Here is a 19,047-nt window from a genome sequence, read left to right as displayed (position 1 = left end):
TAAATATGACACGTGCGTACTCTACCCTAACCTAACCTAATCTTACTAAACCTGTAACAGCGCATATATACATATAACAGACGCCTTTATATTATGAACAGAATCCCTCTTCGTATTTTAAGCATATAATGGGAGATGATAAAGAGGCAGAAGAGGCCATCAAGGCTTTTCAATTAGTCGAATTCGATCCACCTAATAGAAAACAAAAACGAGGCACGATAGAATGCGTACCATCGACTTGGATTTCCTATAACCCATCGACTGGCAGATGCCAATGCAAATTCATGCCACCTCCGTATTCAGTAGAGGACTCTGAACTTTTGTGTTGGCTCGTCAAAGAACAAAGCCCTCTACAAGAATCTTGGCCTGTCTACCCAATAACACTCAAGGGACATGCGAGTAAGTAAATGATCTGTTGCGTTTTCTATTAGATTTGTATATTGTTCGGAAATAATCATCAAAGGGGAATAACTGTTAAATTTTGAAAAGATGACGTATTCAGTTCATATCACAAAGGTTCGTCTGTATAGTCTCACTATAACGCCATAAGATTCGATCAGTATTTAAAGTCACTGCTCTCAGAGAGTTATAAGTAAACCCAGTTATATGTCGACGGAGCTGAAATCAGAAGATATGAAAATCTTGGGTTCTGAGGGTCATCCGAAGCTCACAAGCTTGCACTGTGTAGCCGTCACATAGTCTACGTCTGAAACTTTTAACAGAGTCAATATTGTAGAAGCCGGCTTTGCAAAAATTCATATATTTTTGTGGGTTGTGGCAACGAATAACACAAGCACATGATTGATTTCGTGTCTTCTGATCTCAGATCTAGACGTATACCGATCAAATATACATTGAGCTTTTTAACACATCAATTTTGAATCGTGTACATGTGAAGACGAGCAATAAAAAGTTAAAATTATCAAAATTTATTTTTCACTGCCAAATAATTTGTATAGCATCAAAAAGTTCAGCTGAGAGCAACATTTCTTGTAAATAATGGAAGGTTAAAAATTTCTATTATATTTTTTCTTCTTCTAGCAACTTATGATGATGCAATGAAACGTCTCAAAGTATTAGCAGACAAGAAATTTGTATACACAGAGGATGGAACGTTACCAGAAAAAAAATCAGAGGCAGCTAAAAAAGCATATCAGAGAATCAAAGTCAAAGGCGATAAAGCAATTGCTGAAAAGTTGATGCAAGTGCAACCCATTAACACCTCCAGGAATGACGATTATGCATCAAATGTAGACTGTAAATATAATATATACAATATATATATTATACATATATAAATTAGACACTTGGGTGACCAAAATGGCGGCGCAATTTTCGCTTCTTCGATAGGGCCCTCAAAATTTTCACTCTTGTGCAAAATCAGAAGTGCGGATATATTGTTACAGCATCCTTTGAAACATCTGACCCAATTCCTTGTATTAACAGCATCAAGGCCAAGAAAAAAAATACAAAACTTAAAAATATGACAGAAACTGACAATGAGTCAACAGCTGATGAAAACAGCAATGTGATCAAACCCAGAAAAAAACCGAAGCAAAAATCAAAACAAGAACATGCTTCCTCTACCGGCAAAAACCACGTTCAAGGTGTGTACAAAAACTATTTAAATTGTTTAATTCAATTGCCGTTTTTCGACATTTCTGGAACCTAATTTGATATGAATAATTTCTAGAAACACCAAGAACCTCGTCGAATAATACATCATTATAATTAATTTTTTTACATCAAAATTTTGTTCTAGAAATTGAACGAAAACTGAGCAAAAGATCATCACGTGAAGTGTCAAAATCCACAAAAAATGTGCCTAAAGAAAATAGCTCTGAACTGAATCAGAGAGATTGTGATATCCTTAGCGGACTGAGATACGATGTTCAAATGCTAACCAAAGCCATCGACAAACTCAAGGCCATCGTTGAAAAATCGGCCTTAGCGATGGATGCTCATGGGGCAAATGTCCAAAGTTTTACGACACAATATGATCTGAACCTGCCTGTAACGACTTTGAAGGACTTTGACGCATTCGACGAGAAATTAAAAGCTGACAAAAAATTTCGTAAAGAATTCGTGAGTAAAAAAATTTGGATACTGAATTTGTATTGTCACTTATACAATATCTCACTCATTGCTTCAATCTCTCTATAGACTAGTACATTGCATTTCGTTTTCGACCACAATGCAACCTTACCAAAAAATGTGACGGCATTATTGAAAAAAAATATTTCACGGGATGTGGCCTTGAATTTCAACGTAGTGAAGGCTGGCATGGATAAACGCATTTTCAAAGAGACACAACTTTGTGGAATATTGCTGGGTAACACAATTATCGTTAACCTCAATCGTTAAATCATACCTGATAGATTTTTGTTCACTCATCTTCGAAGAATCCGTATAGGTATGCCAAAAGGTTTTTCCCATTTTAAAAAGAGAAAAGACAACTGCCTGCTTTTCGTTTTTGAAGTAAATTACAGTACAATTCAGGGTATGTCAGACTTCGCCTTGTAGGTATAGTTGGATTCAGTCTAGGTAAGACCTATCATCGTGAAGACTTAAAGCAATTTTGAAATTGATGACACCAACTTTACAAACTAATAGACTTTCCACCACGATTTGCTCTTTTAGAAGAAAAAGAAAGCAGGGTTGTTTAGTTTTTTTAACTAAAGTCTTTTCTTCCAGATGTGCTTTTGTTGAAATACAAAGAGGGAGCGCAGGGATCAATGACACATGTAACTGAAAAGAGTGTTTATCGAGAACTCGGTAACTGCCTGAGTAATGCCGTCGATTGGGATGGGCATCGTAAATCTCGACTAAAGAAAAAAGCTGCAAAGAGTACTACAATCGCTGCAGTCCAATCAGTTTGTGTCAATGTACATTGCAGCGGCACCAGCATGGAATCGTTGTCTCGTAAATCCACAGACAAATCTTCTTAGTAACGTATTCGAAAACTTCCCAAAATAGTTGTGTACTTTTGTGCTTACTGATTAAAAAAAAAGTATTAAAAAAAAAGTCATTATTTACGTACTTTTCTACTCACTGATGGGTTTGAAAAATAAAAAAAATATGTGTTACTTACGTATTTTCTATTTAGTGATGTATTAAAAAAAAAAGAAATTCACTACTAACATATTTTTCACTTACATGTTTAAAAAAAAAAATCCTACGTACTTTACTGCTGACTGATATGATGTATTGAAGAAAATAATAATATAATAATATAAATGAATAGAACTTTCATACGTTGCGAAATATTCATTCTAGAATTTATCCTTTATCCTTTTTTCCGATAATTATATGAATAGCTACTTGCAAGGATTCTGGCTAGACCCTATTAACTTTACTGGTTAGACCCTAGTCAGACCTTCTGGCTAGGCACTGCGTAGAAATGTGTTACACGCCAGGACTGGCTCAGCCCAGCTGACCTAGCCATTGCCAAGCCAGATTCATGGAAAACTAGCCAGGTGCTAGGCAGCACCGGAATTAAATTTCTGCACGGGAATGTATTGACTCGACGAGTCATACTTGGAATTCACGTGAACCATTTCACCACTATATCCAAGAGTGTACGATCGTACTTCACTCGGTCTGACTAAGCTGCAGCGTAGCCAGTGAATATTCATCACGATATTCCTCGACTTTTCCAGGTTTTCCAGACAAAAATCTTATCATTTTGCCCGAAACATTTGACTATATTCGTCGAAACATATTGAAAAAAAAGACGTATTTTCCATACAATTTCTACTTTTTTTTTTTTAAACGAAAGTACGAACTGTAACTTCAGTTACACTGTCACAGCTAGCCGATGCGCAGTCGTTTGTAATGTAATATTCAGGAATAATCAAAGTTTAAAGCAAACCTTGCGGTAATGGTAAGAAAATTGGTATTCGACCTAATTTATCTGAAGCTTGAAAAAACTTTGGGACGTATTTGTATGAAAAAAGTATATAGTAAACGATTCCCTGACTATGCGGGAATTGCAGACTTCCATGACATTTCCAGGTTTTCCAGGTTTTCCAGAATTCGCTGACCAGTGGTCACACCGATGTTGACGTGCATGTTTCACATTTTACAATCGAAATGATGATTGATTTAAAGTAGTACCAATTTCGATCACTTGTAGACGGCAAGCTTCCTCGATTGAAAAGCAGCTTCAAAGATGCTGGTGTACCCGAATCCTTCACATTAAATCAATCTAGATTCATAGGAATCTGCCAACGATACTTTCACGGAAAAAACCCTCAACTTGGGTGTCAATTCGTACCCCTAATTCATAGGTATTGCTGAATTCCCATAAGAAAAGAATTAAGGGTACGAATTCCACCCATATTGAGGGTTTTTTTTTCGTGAGGGTATCCGAAGCGATATGTTGGGTTACAGTTTTGATCCAGCCATGTTTTCCAGAAACTATTTTGGAGTGACGCTGCTACACTTGTTGGGTGGCAATCAATAACAATAGCATAACGTATTGAAAAAAAAAATTTTAATTTGTGTAGCCCAGCAAATTTACACGACATTTATATGCCCTAGAGTAGTACATTACGTGTTCGGACGTAATTTAAAAACTACATTAATTGTCGCTTCGAATACATGTGGTCTCACGACTTTACAAACGCATGGATTATTTGGATCAATTAATATTTATTAAATCCGATAACTTTTTTTTCTCAGTGTACCTTGTTTAACGAGTATCATTCATTTTCAATTCGTCCGTATTTCGAAAAACGGATAGAAGAACATTTTTCGGAATCAGAAGCGTGTGAACAGAAATAAAAATAATTCGCGACTGGACGATTGCTCGAAATTATCGTTTGCCGACAAAGAATGTGGAAAATCTTTTCAACGTGTTCAAAGTCGACATTTTTTTAGCTTCGTACAACGATAGATAAATGAGTATAATCGTTGTAGAAAAAAAAATCCAAGAAAAATGACAAACATGTTTCAAAACCTTCAGTCATTTGTTTATTGAGGGATTGGTCGTCTCCTCCGATAGCGGAGTAAACTTCCTCGACAATCTCTGGGAGTCTTACGAATGTTGGCGTGACTTCCTGATTGACGTTCAGTTCCCGAACGGCTACATCAATACCGAATATAGAATCTGCCCACATGGGACTGTTCTTTGGTGGTGTTGGTTTTGCAGCTTTGTCGGTCGCTTTTGGTGCAGGAGCTTTCGACGTAGTCGGGCCCTGTCTTGTTATGTGTTGAGGTCCTTCATTCTTCTTTCCGATCTTAGATGGATCGAATCGTTCAGGTTTGCCTCTGTATCCTGGTGCTAGTTTTCTGATTTCTTCAGGAGTGTAAATCTTTTTTCGGTTGTTGTCTTGCATTTCAATAAATTCTCTTTAGCTTCGGCGTAGAATAAATTGGGACAATCGTGTGAAAGAAAATGCTCCAGTCAATAATTAGAAGCCTGAACAATAACAAACACAATAAGTTGAATAAATAAAAAAGCATCACCGCTCAATACGTACGAGAACGGAATTCGTCGGAATTCATTTCCGATAGACTTGAGAAATATTTTCGTCCGATAACAATGATAAGAATGGCACAAAATCTCTTCTTTTCCCTGAATAGAAGATGTACGCAAATTTTTCGGTTGAAGGATAAAAATTGTGAAGCTTCACAGCATAGAATTTTCTAAACCGCGAAAATCTATTTCATAGAATTTAAAAATGTAGAAATCCCAAAATATAAAGTCTTCGGAATGAGTAAGACCGGAACATACAATCGTCATGATTCAAATCCATATCTTGTGCTTCGCCTTATTCCACACTTCGACTTTTTACATCATTTAAATGTAAGAGTTACGCTTTCACGTTTTTGAATATTTGATATTGCGACCCTTCAATTTTTCGATATTTCTAATTGCGACCCTTCAATTTTTCGATATTTCTAATTTTTTACCCAGTTCGAAAAATGTTAAAATCTAATACCGCACCGCCCCTCTTCCGACATTTTCGAAAAGTCTGCTGCAAGGCAAGTGCAGCAGAGGTTCGGGCGGACCGTCGAATCACAAACATCCTTCGGCCGGCCAGGTAGTCCCTTTGCTCATTAGGGCGGCACCTGATTGGCCAGCCTGAAACTGGCGGTGATAACGGTATTTCTAGCGTAGAGTATAAATATCGCACGTCTTGACCCGATGAGCATTATTCCGCAGTCAATCGCAGAGGTAGTAACACCTGTAGAGTCTGAGCTAGTCCTTGAAGTTGCAAGGTATCCCGAGTTAAAGTTTCGAACGGAATCTGTTCAAGTCCAGTTGGATTTAAAGTTTGATTTGTCTAGTTGTTGAGTAGAAAAAAAAATCGACTACGATGGCTTCGATGTCTGTTCCCTGCTGTTTCAGCAACACAACTTGCCAAAACGACGAAGAAGACGTAAGTTGAAAAGTTTTGAACTTTTTTCATTTATTCTTTTGCTAATTTGACACAGACGTTGATGTTTAAACGATATTAATAGACGTAATGGTTATTTCCAGAACTTTGGAGTGTTCGTCTTTTTCCGAATAAATGACACGATTATAACCATGTTTCTTTCCTACTTTTTTCAGGAGCCACGTCGACCGAGCGAGATCGAAATGAGGGCCAAGAAATCATTCGAGCGGCTGACGGTGCCCGATTGGTTTAAGAATAGGCGTAGTGGTGGGCTGAAAATCCTGACTGACCCACGACTGATCCTGAGCCGCCCATCCCCTTGGAAGAGCTATCAATCGACTAGGACACGCTTGGGCAAACTCTGCAAAAAGCACAGCGCGGCAATGGAAGGTAAGAATCGATGTGGCATTACAAAAAAGCGGTGTAAACGAACCAAGTTAAACGACAGTTAGATACGCGGTTCAAATCTTTAATTGAATGCTCCATACTCATCGTCTGAAGGATCTATGTTCCGGGTATTGAAATATTTGCAACGAACGTACCTTTGTATGAAAAAAAAGGTAAAAGAAAAATTAGAAATTTTAACCTCATGATTTTCGAAAAACTAGATTCTCAAATTCGGGAATTAAATTGAATTTAACGTCTCGTTTCTTTGGAAAAATCAATTTCGTGGCGGCTGACAAACGGTGTCTTATTTAAAATTGTATCATTTTATTTTTACAGCCGGTGCAATGCCGATTTTGAAAAGGGCCGCACAACTGTCTCCACGTCCGGAATTAGACATGCGTGGGGAGATCATGAAACTGTCAGCGGCTTATTCGAAGATGCGCGTTAGTAAGACATTGCCGAAAATGTCACGGTCACGGAAGGTAGAGAACTTGAATCTGGTCCTTCCGCCTGTTCCTACGGAGAAACTAGAAAACCTGAAGGAAGACGAGATGGTCACCGACAGCGTAATTCGCGTCGAGGAATTATCTCCGGCGAAGAAGTCTAGTTCAGAAGACCAGGAACCGCCCGAGGATAACGTCGACGATAGCGAAGTCTCGTTGTCGGAAATTCCAAGCTTCGAAAACGCTGAGCAAATACTACCACTAGCCACATCGACTCCGAAAAAATTTAATTGCCCGGTGAAAACGCAGGGCGAAAAGTGGCTGAGTGATATTGAAGAGATCCTGACCGATAGCCAAATCAAATCCGAAGAGACAGAAAAGAGGGACAATTTTCTCGAAGACGAATTGGACGCGGAGGACCTGAACCGCTTCTTCGTGTCGTCAAGGAAGTCGACTGTGATGGAAAAGATAATACGAAGGCACAAGCAACGATCTCCAACCAGAAGTTTCGTGGAAGAAATAATCAAGGAACTGAAGGCGAAATGTCGTGATCCGGAGAAGGTAATGTCAAGCTACTCATCCTCGACTTCTGCGAACTTCGTGAAAAAGCTGGTGGAGGCACTGGAATGCAAGGAGGACGACGAAAAAGAGAATCGGCCCATCTCGATCACCGCCAAGAGTTCGGGCAGCGCTTTCCGTTCCAGGGCTTCATGTTCGAGCAACCCACGTCCCTCTTGTAGCTTTCACAAGGCGTCGGGATCGAGAACCAAACGTCCATCCTACAGCTACGTAGTGCAAGGGAGGGACAGAAACGGAGAGATAACGTTTACGACCTGCACCGTGGAAGGCGGTGCGATCTGGTCATCGCTACCAAAAGACAAGAAGAAGAATGGTCAAGAGCGAGGCGGAAGTTGCATCCGTTCGCCGCAGGCTGACGGGCAAGACGGCTGGGGAAGGACCTTCGATCGAAACAGGAAAGCCAGTCCCAAGAAGGTCAGGTTCCGCGACCCGCTGGTCATCGATTCAGGATTCTGTGAAGGTTCGCGAGCCGTTCCCTGAGTCAGTTCATTACTGAACGGGTTATCCTTGTATAACAAAGATACCACGTGCACCGAAAAGGAGACTGACAACATATCAGGAAACGGAGGAAATTTGAATGACGCACCGGACACATCCGATCGCCACATGCAGCTTACGACACTTGTGTAAGTTTTTGACGTGACTTGAGCGTCTCTTTCAAAGGAGCTTATCTCATCTTACGACAAATGGTACGCAAGTTATTGACTAAGACTTATGCTTGTATCGATATCTTAATTCTTGAGAATTTTTCAGTTTCTCCATTTTCGTAAATTTCTTAATCCTTAGACATATTTCAAAGTTTCTCCATTTTTCTTTGACGGCAACTAGTAATTCTTTCGATTGACAATAAATGTTGAAGGCCGTGAAAGTAACGTGAACGATTTGATAATAATACTAGCGATATAGTAGAATAGAAAAAAAAAATTTAAAACATGAAAAAAAAAAATTTCATCCAAGTATTTCTGTTAAAGGGATAGGTGTAACATATAGGTTTAAAACATGTAATGTTATATTTCTATGAAATTTATCATGCATTGATTAGAATGTGATGATAATTTTGAACCGATTATAACGTAATTCATATAATGATGTATGTATGTAACGATAAGAACTCGCATATTTGATTTGTAACGCTCTGTTGTCATTGTAAATGATTGAATTGATAAATAAATTTGTGATACTAAGATCTGTAATTCTGATACTATTATTTCACTTCATTAATCGTTTTAAAAACGGCCAGATTAGAAATTGCAAATCAGGATATTTTCGTTGATTTTATAAAATTATCCTTGCAGACTAAATCTATAATCTAAATTGTAAAATTTTATCCGTAAGTCATCAAAATGCAAGTGAATTTCTCACTCGAAATATTTGAAAAAAACTTTTCCCCGAATATTATATCAGTAATTATACTGAACAAGCATGCAATAACGTATTCTTCTTCACTTTGTTGTCAGTGAACTTCGGGTCGAGATTAAAATATTCGATTTTAGAAATATTACATTTTCTTATAAAAAAAAAAAACCTCAAATAGAGAACTCGGTTACCGAGTCTTTATAACTAACAATAAAGAACATACAAGTGTAAGTATAATTCATAGTAGATTTATTCGACACATCAAGTTCACCTAGATATTTTTCGCGCTTACTTACTGCTGCAGACTTAAATTAAAACTGTCTTGGCAATCATTTAAAACCGCAGGAGTGTAAATTGTATTTTATCGACGATCTAAAATATGAACTCGGTATCTTTCCATGAAATTTTAGCGACGTATACATGATACCTTGAAATTGTACAATCGTAGAAATCAATTGCCCGTATTTCGTAACAAATTCGGAATGCACCGCAGCCATTAATAATATATACATATACCAATCTTCTAATGGCCATTTCTCGCATCAATATACGCAGATATTCATTTTCATCGCGCGATTCGATATCTCTAGCCTGATAAAATAAAGCCGTGTAACGGAACGTAGACCAGATGATACATCCAAGCCTCGGACAACGTCACAGAGGCCTAGACGTAGTTAATTTTTCAGCGGGGTGATATTACACCCCATTTTGCGTCAACTGTGCAAAGAAAACAGCGGACGTTCAATACATCCCACGCTGTGTGTTTTACCACGGTGAAAGAGCACGCGAAATAACTCCCGAGCAAACAAATCCACGCACTGACTCGGAGACGAATCCGACGATTGATTCAGATATCGATAACGACTAAGCTCACAAAAAATAAACTCGCAAAATGAAACGATAGACAGACAAACAAAGCGGATAAAATAACGAATTAAATCAAAAAACAAGAATGAAATGAAAACTTTTGAAACATTATTTACTAACATTAGACTGCTTTTGAGATCACTTCCGATTGAAACTGGATCCATAAATGGTAAGAGAAATCCAGACCGAGAAATGATCATCTTCAACACATCATTTATCATTCGATTGTAGACCAAAATTTTCTCATCACTAGATAATATTTCATCCAACTATTCTATTGTTGAAATCATCCAAATCAACCGATTGTTTGATGCTGATTTTCAAGTTTGTCAGGCGCCAAAACTTCCGGAATTAGTCGAATCGCACAGTTCGGAAAAAAAATGCCGTTCAAACCTGTCCATGTCGACTCCTATAAAATTTTTGAAACTCCGAAGTTGGAGCTCGTAGCGTAATTCGGAATAAATCTATTCAGTCTGAAAAATAAAAATTCAGTTTTCAGAGCTTTTCTTCTTGCTTCATCTTAGAAGTGATCAGGTTCCGGATTTGTTCAGTTAAGTAGTCTTTGAGTGATTCATATAACAAGCTCTTTTTTATAAGTCATGAATGATTAAATTCTGAATCTAATCTGTCCAGTAAAATATTTTTTCCGATAAAGTATTCTCAGTTCAAAATAGATTTCAGCGGGAAATTTTATTCAACCTTATTGAACAGGTCGGTCCAATAACTGTTTGTTTTAATATTTTTTTGACTGAATGTATATGCGGACATTATGCGGTATTCCAGTTCAACCGAGACAACAACAAAGTACCTACATTCCGCCTGAACTGAATTTCGTTTGAAACCGTATTTCTGAAATTTTTTTTCTTACTTGCTAAACCTAAAAAGTACTCTTTCCACTTCCAAACCATCGAATAATTATCGCCAAAGTCAAAATTTCACAAAAAAATACATATATAATAATAATAATAATAAACAAAACAGTAAATACGGAAAGCCCGAGTCGAGCTTTGGTAAAAAATGCAAAAAAGAAGTTCAAAAACAGCCCAAGTCGTCTTTGAATTTCTGCAATCTCAGATTCGCGAGGGGGAGAGGAAAAATTTGAAAAAATTAGGTCTTTTGTTAACACGAGGAGTCAGGTTTTCCACTATGGAAATCTATAATCAGCGACAGTGAGGGAAACAGTTGTCTCAGTTGAGCTGGAATATTCCATATTATTCGAAAATCGATTTGTTTCTAAATTACGTGCATTAAGGACGTTCCCACCAAAAACACTTTTCTTCTAATATTTTCCAAATTTTGAATACACATACTTATGAGTGCCCTTTATGTGTAGGAATTTTTTAAAACCCTTCTTGCGGTGCTAAATTTTGAAATATTGCAAGTTGAAATTTACATATTTAACATGTGATCCCTATCCTAACCCCCATTGTGGCGCACCTTTTTTTTAAGTTACTACAGTAATTTTCTTGGAATTTCTATGAAAAACTGAAAATCACTAATTGAACATATAATAAACATGTTTCTCAAAAAATAACACAAAGAAGCGGTATTCATTTAATTATAAAAAATGTTAAAAGTGAGCTACTTTTCACTTTTTTTTCATTACTTGATCAGTGAGAAATAGCGACTTGGCAACGTTGCGTTGGGCGGAAAGTTCAAAATACCGTATAGGCGTAGTAGTTGTGAATAAATGTGAACCGCTCACAGATAGGTTAACTGTAGGCTGTTGTAAAGAAAAATGCAATTTTTTAAGTATATTAAGTATTTATTATAAATTATTTTTCAACATTAATACTCGTTATGTTAACATCATCAACAATTATAGATTCAAAAATATAATCAATCATATAATTTTCATAAAAACTATAATTTTATCAAGTAACACAAAATAAAACATTTTAGAAATATATTATTTTTTAGACATAGGTATTTTTTTAATTTTCTTTTTTGGTGATTTTAAATTCTTAATCTTTGGCGAATTTTCATTTTTTAGGAAGTCTAAAACTGCCGTTAAAATTTTTTTATTTTTAGTTATTCGCACTTTGTTATTATCTAATTTTTCGCTAAACAATTGCACAATAGCATTTTCTCCACCTACTCTATAGATTTCCCTCAAATTATCACAAGAAATGTCATTTGAAGCCAATTTTTTACACATATTAACTGAAATAATATTTCTTAATTCGACTAACATTTTTAAGTTTACTTTAGTTTTATCTGAGTTGGATAACTCTTCCAAATAAATATTACTGTTTTTACATGCCTTTAATACACCACTTCGCAGGTTTAATGTATTAATTAAGTCTTGAAGTACCACAACGTCATACGCAGCGTCATGAAAAGATTCCTGATCATTATCAGGGTGTAAGAAGTCGTTACTTAAACTCTCTAATTTAAATTGACCCGGTCCTTTCCTATCAACCAAAGACTTTCTGAACAATGATAAAGTGTCAGCAAAACCAACAATTAAATCTAAAAGTTCGACTTTAACATTCATAATAGCTCGTAAGAGTCGTGGTACGTCAAAGCGAGCATTATGTGCAACTAATAAACATTTCTGTTGTCCATCGGATAAGCTAATTAAAAATTGTTGAAAAGATTCTAAAGCATCAGAAATTTTGAGTGTTACGACTTGTTTGTCTCCGTAGAATAAGTCTCCATATTTATGATGAAGTTTAGTAACTGTAGTGGCTGACGATGAAATTTCGGTCTTCGTGTGTACATAGATATTAAAAATTTTACAATCACAGATCGCTGCAATTTGTATAATATGAGCATCTGAGGCGAATCCAGTTGTTTCTAAATCAAAGTAAACAATTTTTGTTTCATCATCTAATGCAATATTATTATTATCATCACAGTGTTTACGCACGTAATTGTTTATTTTATCCATTCCACAATTACTCTTATAAGTTATACCTTCATGTCTTTCGGTATTTTTACGTAAAAGTTCTCGTTTCTGTTTTAATTCTATACGTCTTAATTTTTTTGCTTTAGACTTACTCATTGCCAATCGTTTTTCTCGTTTCATTTCACTTCGTTTAACATAATTGACTGTGTGAGATCCAGCAGGAATATTCAGTCTTTGCTTAATATTTATAATACTTCGTTCACCGTCATTTTTAGCGCAGACGGCGTCAGCTACCCTAATATCACAAGAAAAGCTAGTACTTAAACACTTGTTTTTGTGTGCTTTGTTTGCTATAATATTGTTAAAACTTTCATTGCCCTGACTTGAAGCGGCAATAGAAAATTTATGAGAGTTTTGTGCGTATTTATCGAACAAATGTAATAATTCTTCATACAAGGTTTCATCAGATAGGTTTAGAGCATGATTTTTACTTGGGTTACACCACTTTCCACAGTTTTCATGTCTGCTAAAAATATGATCCGGTATTTGTCTCAAATTTCTAGCTAAGTTTTCGGAATTGCCCTTATTTTGTGCAACAGCGTATGAAAAACACTTTTTTAAATGAGGAATAACATTTGTTTTATTTAACTCTCTAAACTTATCGCGTAATTTATATAACTCTTTTCCAAAATTTTTGGTTAAATGATTTTTGTCGGCTAATTTATGATACTTTTGACCTGGGTTATCTGCTCTTACTGCTGCAATCATTGAGCTGTCTTCATCTCCTACAATAACACGTACTTGTAGTCCTGCTTCCTTTAAGATGTTGCTGTGATTAACAAGTTGAACTCCTGCATCAGCTTCCATTGCCTTAGCACTTCCGCAGAAGTTCAATCTACAATCATGATCATCTTTTTTATGCCCCATATCACATTTCTTACATTTTCTATTTCTAGTTGCGTAGTCTAGAATTTTTCCTGACAAGAAACCGATGATAGTGCTATAACCGTTCAAACTATCATAGCTACGCCCGTTACCGCGTTTAGACCAGCCCATATCAAATGACACAATGATATTTATTATTTCACCTAGTGTATTATCAAATAAATTTTGATTATCATTTGAGGAAAGCGTAAGGACATCTAACTGCGGGAAAATATCTTGGGCAATCTCCACTGGTCTGAAATAATAAATAAAAATAGTTAAAATAAAAAAATTAAACCAGATTTACAATTATTTTTTTTTTATTTTATGTAGACAATTCAATGCCGTGAAATTAATAGCAATACATTTTTTGTAAAAAATACAAGTATATAATGTAGATTAGTGCTTGTCAACTTATTGAATATTTAATTCAATTCTTGATCGAAATATTGTAAATAATTACAACAAGATAAAGTCTCTCCTTTATTTTGTGTAAAAATAAATGTTGTTGTATATTATACATTTACTGATAGCATCATAATTATAAATCACCAGTTTATGTATAATATTCAAATCCTAAGATATAAATTGAAACAAAATAATAACTACTTCTGCTTAATATTATATTACAAATAATTCATTCGTAGAAAATATAATTTTACAATTTTTCAATAAATTATATTACAATTTTATAAAAATCAGTGTTGAGAAAATGATTTATAATTATTATGATGATCAGCATCAGTCCATTGAACAGTTCAAATGAATTAGAATGGATGCTTACAATGTGTCACACAGCTTTTTGACATTTTTTATCACCAATTCTTTTTCCTCAGAAGCAGCTCGCTTGCAACTTTCTTTAGCTTCTAATTCTATTGCTTGACCAACTACAACTTCGTACTTTTTATAAATTTTGTCTATTACTCGAGGTAAATTGGCACAAGCAAGAATTTTATTTAAGCCAGTATTTCCAACACCGGCATGAATAGCCCCTGAAACATTCAAATAGTAAATATCATAAATTTCTTATAAAATAATTGTAAAGCTATTAATTATGTCAATTCAAGTTTTTTACTTTTACACATAAATAGAATATTGCGAATTCACTTACCTAAAACCACGGACATATTGACATCAGAAACACCATTGGTGGACTCTGCGGTATTAACATTATTATATCTGCCACAAGTATCACATTTTATCTTAAACTTTACGTGAAGTCCTTCTCTGTTATAGCCGTACATTTTTTCCATGTCTAAAAGACTGCTGCAGCTGGTGCATTTGAGGTTTTTAGCTAATTTTTCCAATGCAACTATACAATTCCCATCTGGAATTTTACATTGAGTAGCTTCATGCAGTGTTTCGAGAATTTTTGTTTTTTTAGCTTCTGACATAGCTGTTAGAGCTTTAGCTACTCTATCGCCTACTTTTTTTTTCACAAACCTCCCATTCTTCAAACGTGAAGTCATTATAAATAAATTATTTTTTAACTCCAAAATAAAAGTAACCTCAAAACATTAAAACTCTGTAGCACACGTCTCAGACATAATAATAATATACAGAAAGAGAATACAATGTTGCCAGATCTGAGAAACGACGCAATGGGTATATTTTTGGACTTCTGCGCACGTTCGCGCCACTGAAAATGTACACTGCACCTCAACTTTTTGTTATTGCATCATAGTATAGTTTACATAGGGGGACTGTTTTAGAAGTTGAGGACCACTGCTAGGTGGGAACGTCCTTAATGCCCATTCCGACGATTCAAAACGACTCGCCTCGTCTGATGTACAGGTTATATGTATAGGCAAAAGCAGACGACATCGGTGGCCCTGAGACGGTTACTATCCACAGCGGGAGGTGCGCACAAAAATTCCAGCCACACGATAGTCTCGGTCTAGATACATAGTAGAACCAAGTTTAGCAGTAGGGAGTATTAATGCTTGGGCAGCCAAGTGTACGGCTTGCTCTTCTTAGCGGTTTTCACACAATCGCCGCGTCCACATTGTCAGACATATTCTTACATTCCCTACAGACTTCTTTTGGCAGCCTTATCCAGACGAGCATTTTTTTTTTTTAATTTTTTCTAATTTTAATTTAATTTAAAAAAAAAATTAATTCGTCTTGACTAACAGCTGGAACTGAACTATCAAATTACTTCATTCTAGATTCGAAAGCTCATTCTTACGAAACTTTGGCTGACCGAACATATGACACGGTGATTTTTCAACGCGATAGTGAACTTCTAAGCAGAAACGTAAGTGGGATATTCGTTACGCATGGACTTAACCGTCATTCGGCTCCTTAACCTTATCCTCTATAGAACGATCACCCTCGTTCCCGGTTTTGGACTTCGAGTCAAAGTGCCTCTCTTACTTTGAATACCCAATTCAGTATAGCGATCGCGTGAACAGAAAATACGGGACACTTTTCTTTCAGGTGAAATTTCATTGGCACCTGGTAGCCCTTTCAACATTCCACCCTTACGACGCAAAAGTATCTGCACATGGTATAGACTTTCAATGCATACCACTAAAGCATTTTTACATGTAGTTGTGTGGCAGGATTTCCCTCAATTTGGTTAACTTTTTGCTTTTGGTAATCGCCGAGACGAATTTTAAAGGGAAACAAGACCATGCAGTGGCGAATAATTAATGTTTTTATTTGGAGGTGGGTTCGAAACAATTGGATTTCACGCGCGATGAGCGGCTCTGAAGATCTTGACTCATCCTTTTCACCGAGTATCTGTATGTGCATCGTGCAAGGCTCGGAGCAACGAATAGAACAATTTAGGGCAAACCGGGAGCTTAACGAGAGTTTTAGTGCTTTTTCTCAAAAATGAAGGCATCAAGCATTCTCTGGTAGAAACCCGAACGCGCGATTCCACTGAAATGAGGGGTGGCCAGCTTGTAGGGCAAATCTTGACGCAGAGTGTGCTGGAAACTGAAAGAGCAGGATTCGAGTCAGTCTCCTCGGCGCCGTCGCATTGATTCTTCTCCCAGCCCTCCGTATCCTTGCCCAAGGACGGAAGCAAATCTGCGTCGTAGACGAAGCGTAGGTTGTCGGGTCGTGCGATACGCGAAACGAAACGGTCAATGGGAAGCCGGAGAAGCGAAAAAACGGCTATATGACCGAACATTTCGTGCGGGCGCAATACGCGAAATTCCCATATCGGGTGTTCGTCCGATTGTTTTGCCATGCAGAAAAAATTGGCTACCAGATTCTAGAGGACGGGAATATTGAACTCGGACGGAAAGCTTAAACCGAAATGAAGCTTGAACCGAAGCATTTAAAGATGGGAGACGTCCAAGTGTAAAACATCTTTATCTGTCAATGTGGCTGAACCAACTTCAAATGCGTATTTCTTGTACGAGATTGAACTTGTTGTCCAAATTTTAAGCACTTTAAAACCAGTAACTGCGTAGATGCAACAAATAATGCTACTAAAAATGGGATCATTGAAAATCCTCCTTATAGGTTACAAACAATTTTCAGGGATCATGTTGAAACTGCAGAATACTTTTTCTCGCGCAAAAGAGCGTTACTTTATTTATGCAAGTCAGTTCAAATGTGATTATGAATGAAAGAAATTTTTCAATTTTCGGTTCCTGGTATTCTCAAACGAAAGAATATCACCTGTGCAACAAAGTGTGTTATCGCGGCAAAAATGGGTCGTCATAGAAGTCTCGAAAGAGAAATCATGAGTACAAAATGAAAACTGAAACGGAACGCAATGAAATGAGAAATTAATATTTACCGATATTTTCCAATTACTCCATCGTTTTGTCGTAATTCAGCGCCCATGATTATCGTGGCATTTAGAAGGCGTGCGAAACGCCTGCTTCGTCCGCAAAGGTCGTAAGTTTCCGAATCAGCTCCGCGAGCTTACCGGAATCCCGTTTATAATTCATACGGAATGTTTAGACATCGCTGTGGGTATACAAGTTTAATCACGAAATGCTCGCGCTTGGTTAAAGCCTTCAACTTAAAGGGTTCCCCGACTTGCTCAAATTACGGGAATATACCAAGGTCACAACGTTAATCCAGCCTACCCCGTATCCTTACTGGGGGGTGATAAATTTTTACGATCGATAAAATTCAACCCCAGAACTAATTACCTTTCGATTCTATCGCCATTTTTGTGAACTAGTCAAATTTCAACCTGCAGCCGACGCTCTGCCGGGCGGATTGTTCATTTAACGATCATTATTCCCTGATTAGCGACCCCTAGCACTGAAATTCACGCCTCGATGATCAGCGGAGGAATAATGTTTTCTAACTCCAGCATTCCAGGATTTGATATTTTTTCAAAGTCGCTCTGGGATCGAGAAAATTTCCGACTGTATAAACGGACCGGACAGTTTTGCGCAGGCGATTAATTACAGATTACCCTTCTCCGACCCTGCTGCAGAAACTGCGAACTGCAGACTCGTCGTTTTTGCGTGTCATATAATATTCCGTGGGCGGATATCAGAATTTAAACCCAGAATTCATTACGTAAGCCAAGTATTCCTACGGCCAGCATCTCGCGTGGATCGAAGAACGCGGATGTGACGAGTGCTGATGATTTCTTATTTCTAATATAAACTTGTCGTTTGTAGAAATTTATCAAGATGAAAGACGCAGGTATTTTTGTAACGATATTGCTCGATGTCGAACAAGCGGTTTCTTATCGAGGCGTTGAATGAAATTTTCGACACTGTGCGCGAACCTTTATTGCCTTCTTGTTTCAGCATCCAGTAAACCATTATCGGATTCCGATCTTTGAAAATGTACAAGCGTGCAGCGCAGTCTACTCAATTCACACCATTTCACAAGGCTGCATCATCGAGGCACCGCTTCAATACCGAACGGGATCGATATCATCGCACTGTTGGAAACTGAACGTGAAAAACTTCTCATTGCCAGCAAATAAAAGCTAATTAGGTCATGGAAATATTCTAGAACGGCCTAATTGATTCGTCTAAAAATTTACGTGTCGCAGATGAATTCTCTATTCTAGTTTATATGCGAATAGAATTTTGTTTCCTGCAGTACTTGGTCCGTTTGACAATTAATTCATATGTGGACAAATTTTTGCAGCGATTTCTACTAAATTTCGTTCGTCATCTGATACGATACGAAGTTTGCTCACTAAATGTATAATAATTTCTGTTGACGTGTGCGGTGAGAAAAATGGAGTCATTGATTGGTGAAATTAAATTTATCGAGGTCTAAAAAACATGTCATAATACCGCGTGTAGACTCCATAAGCAAA

General features: G+C 36.9%; 2 protein-coding genes across 2 annotated transcripts; one reads left to right on the top strand and one right to left on the bottom strand.

The window, feature by feature from the left end:
- Nucleotides 1–105: 105 nt before the first annotated feature.
- LOC124307147 (uncharacterized) lies at nt 106–3,320 on the top strand. Its single transcript, XM_046768573.1, has 5 exons — nt 106–399; nt 1,042–1,257; nt 1,407–1,607; nt 1,763–2,085; nt 2,695–3,320. The coding sequence occupies exons 1-5, from the start codon at nt 129–131 to the stop codon at nt 2,707–2,709; spliced, it is 1,026 nt and encodes a 341-aa protein (XP_046624529.1). The 5' UTR covers nt 106–128; the 3' UTR covers nt 2,710–3,320.
- Nucleotides 3,321–14,449: 11,129 nt separating this feature from the next.
- Nucleotides 14,450–15,111, bottom strand: LOC124306949 (uncharacterized). Its single transcript, XM_046768141.1, has 2 exons — nt 14,902–15,111; nt 14,450–14,782 (listed from the first exon to the last, which is right to left on the bottom strand). Exons 1-2 carry the CDS (start codon nt 15,041–15,043, stop codon nt 14,571–14,573), a joined length of 354 nt encoding a protein of 117 aa, XP_046624097.1. The 5' UTR covers nt 15,044–15,111; the 3' UTR covers nt 14,450–14,570.
- Between the last annotated feature and the right edge of the window lie 3,936 nt (nt 15,112–19,047).

This window comes from Neodiprion virginianus, chromosome 6 (assembly GCF_021901495.1).
Source record: "Neodiprion virginianus isolate iyNeoVirg1 chromosome 6, iyNeoVirg1.1, whole genome shotgun sequence".
Taxonomy (NCBI): Eukaryota; Metazoa; Arthropoda; class Insecta; order Hymenoptera; family Diprionidae; genus Neodiprion; species Neodiprion virginianus.
This window is presented reverse-complemented; position numbering and strand designations above follow the sequence as displayed.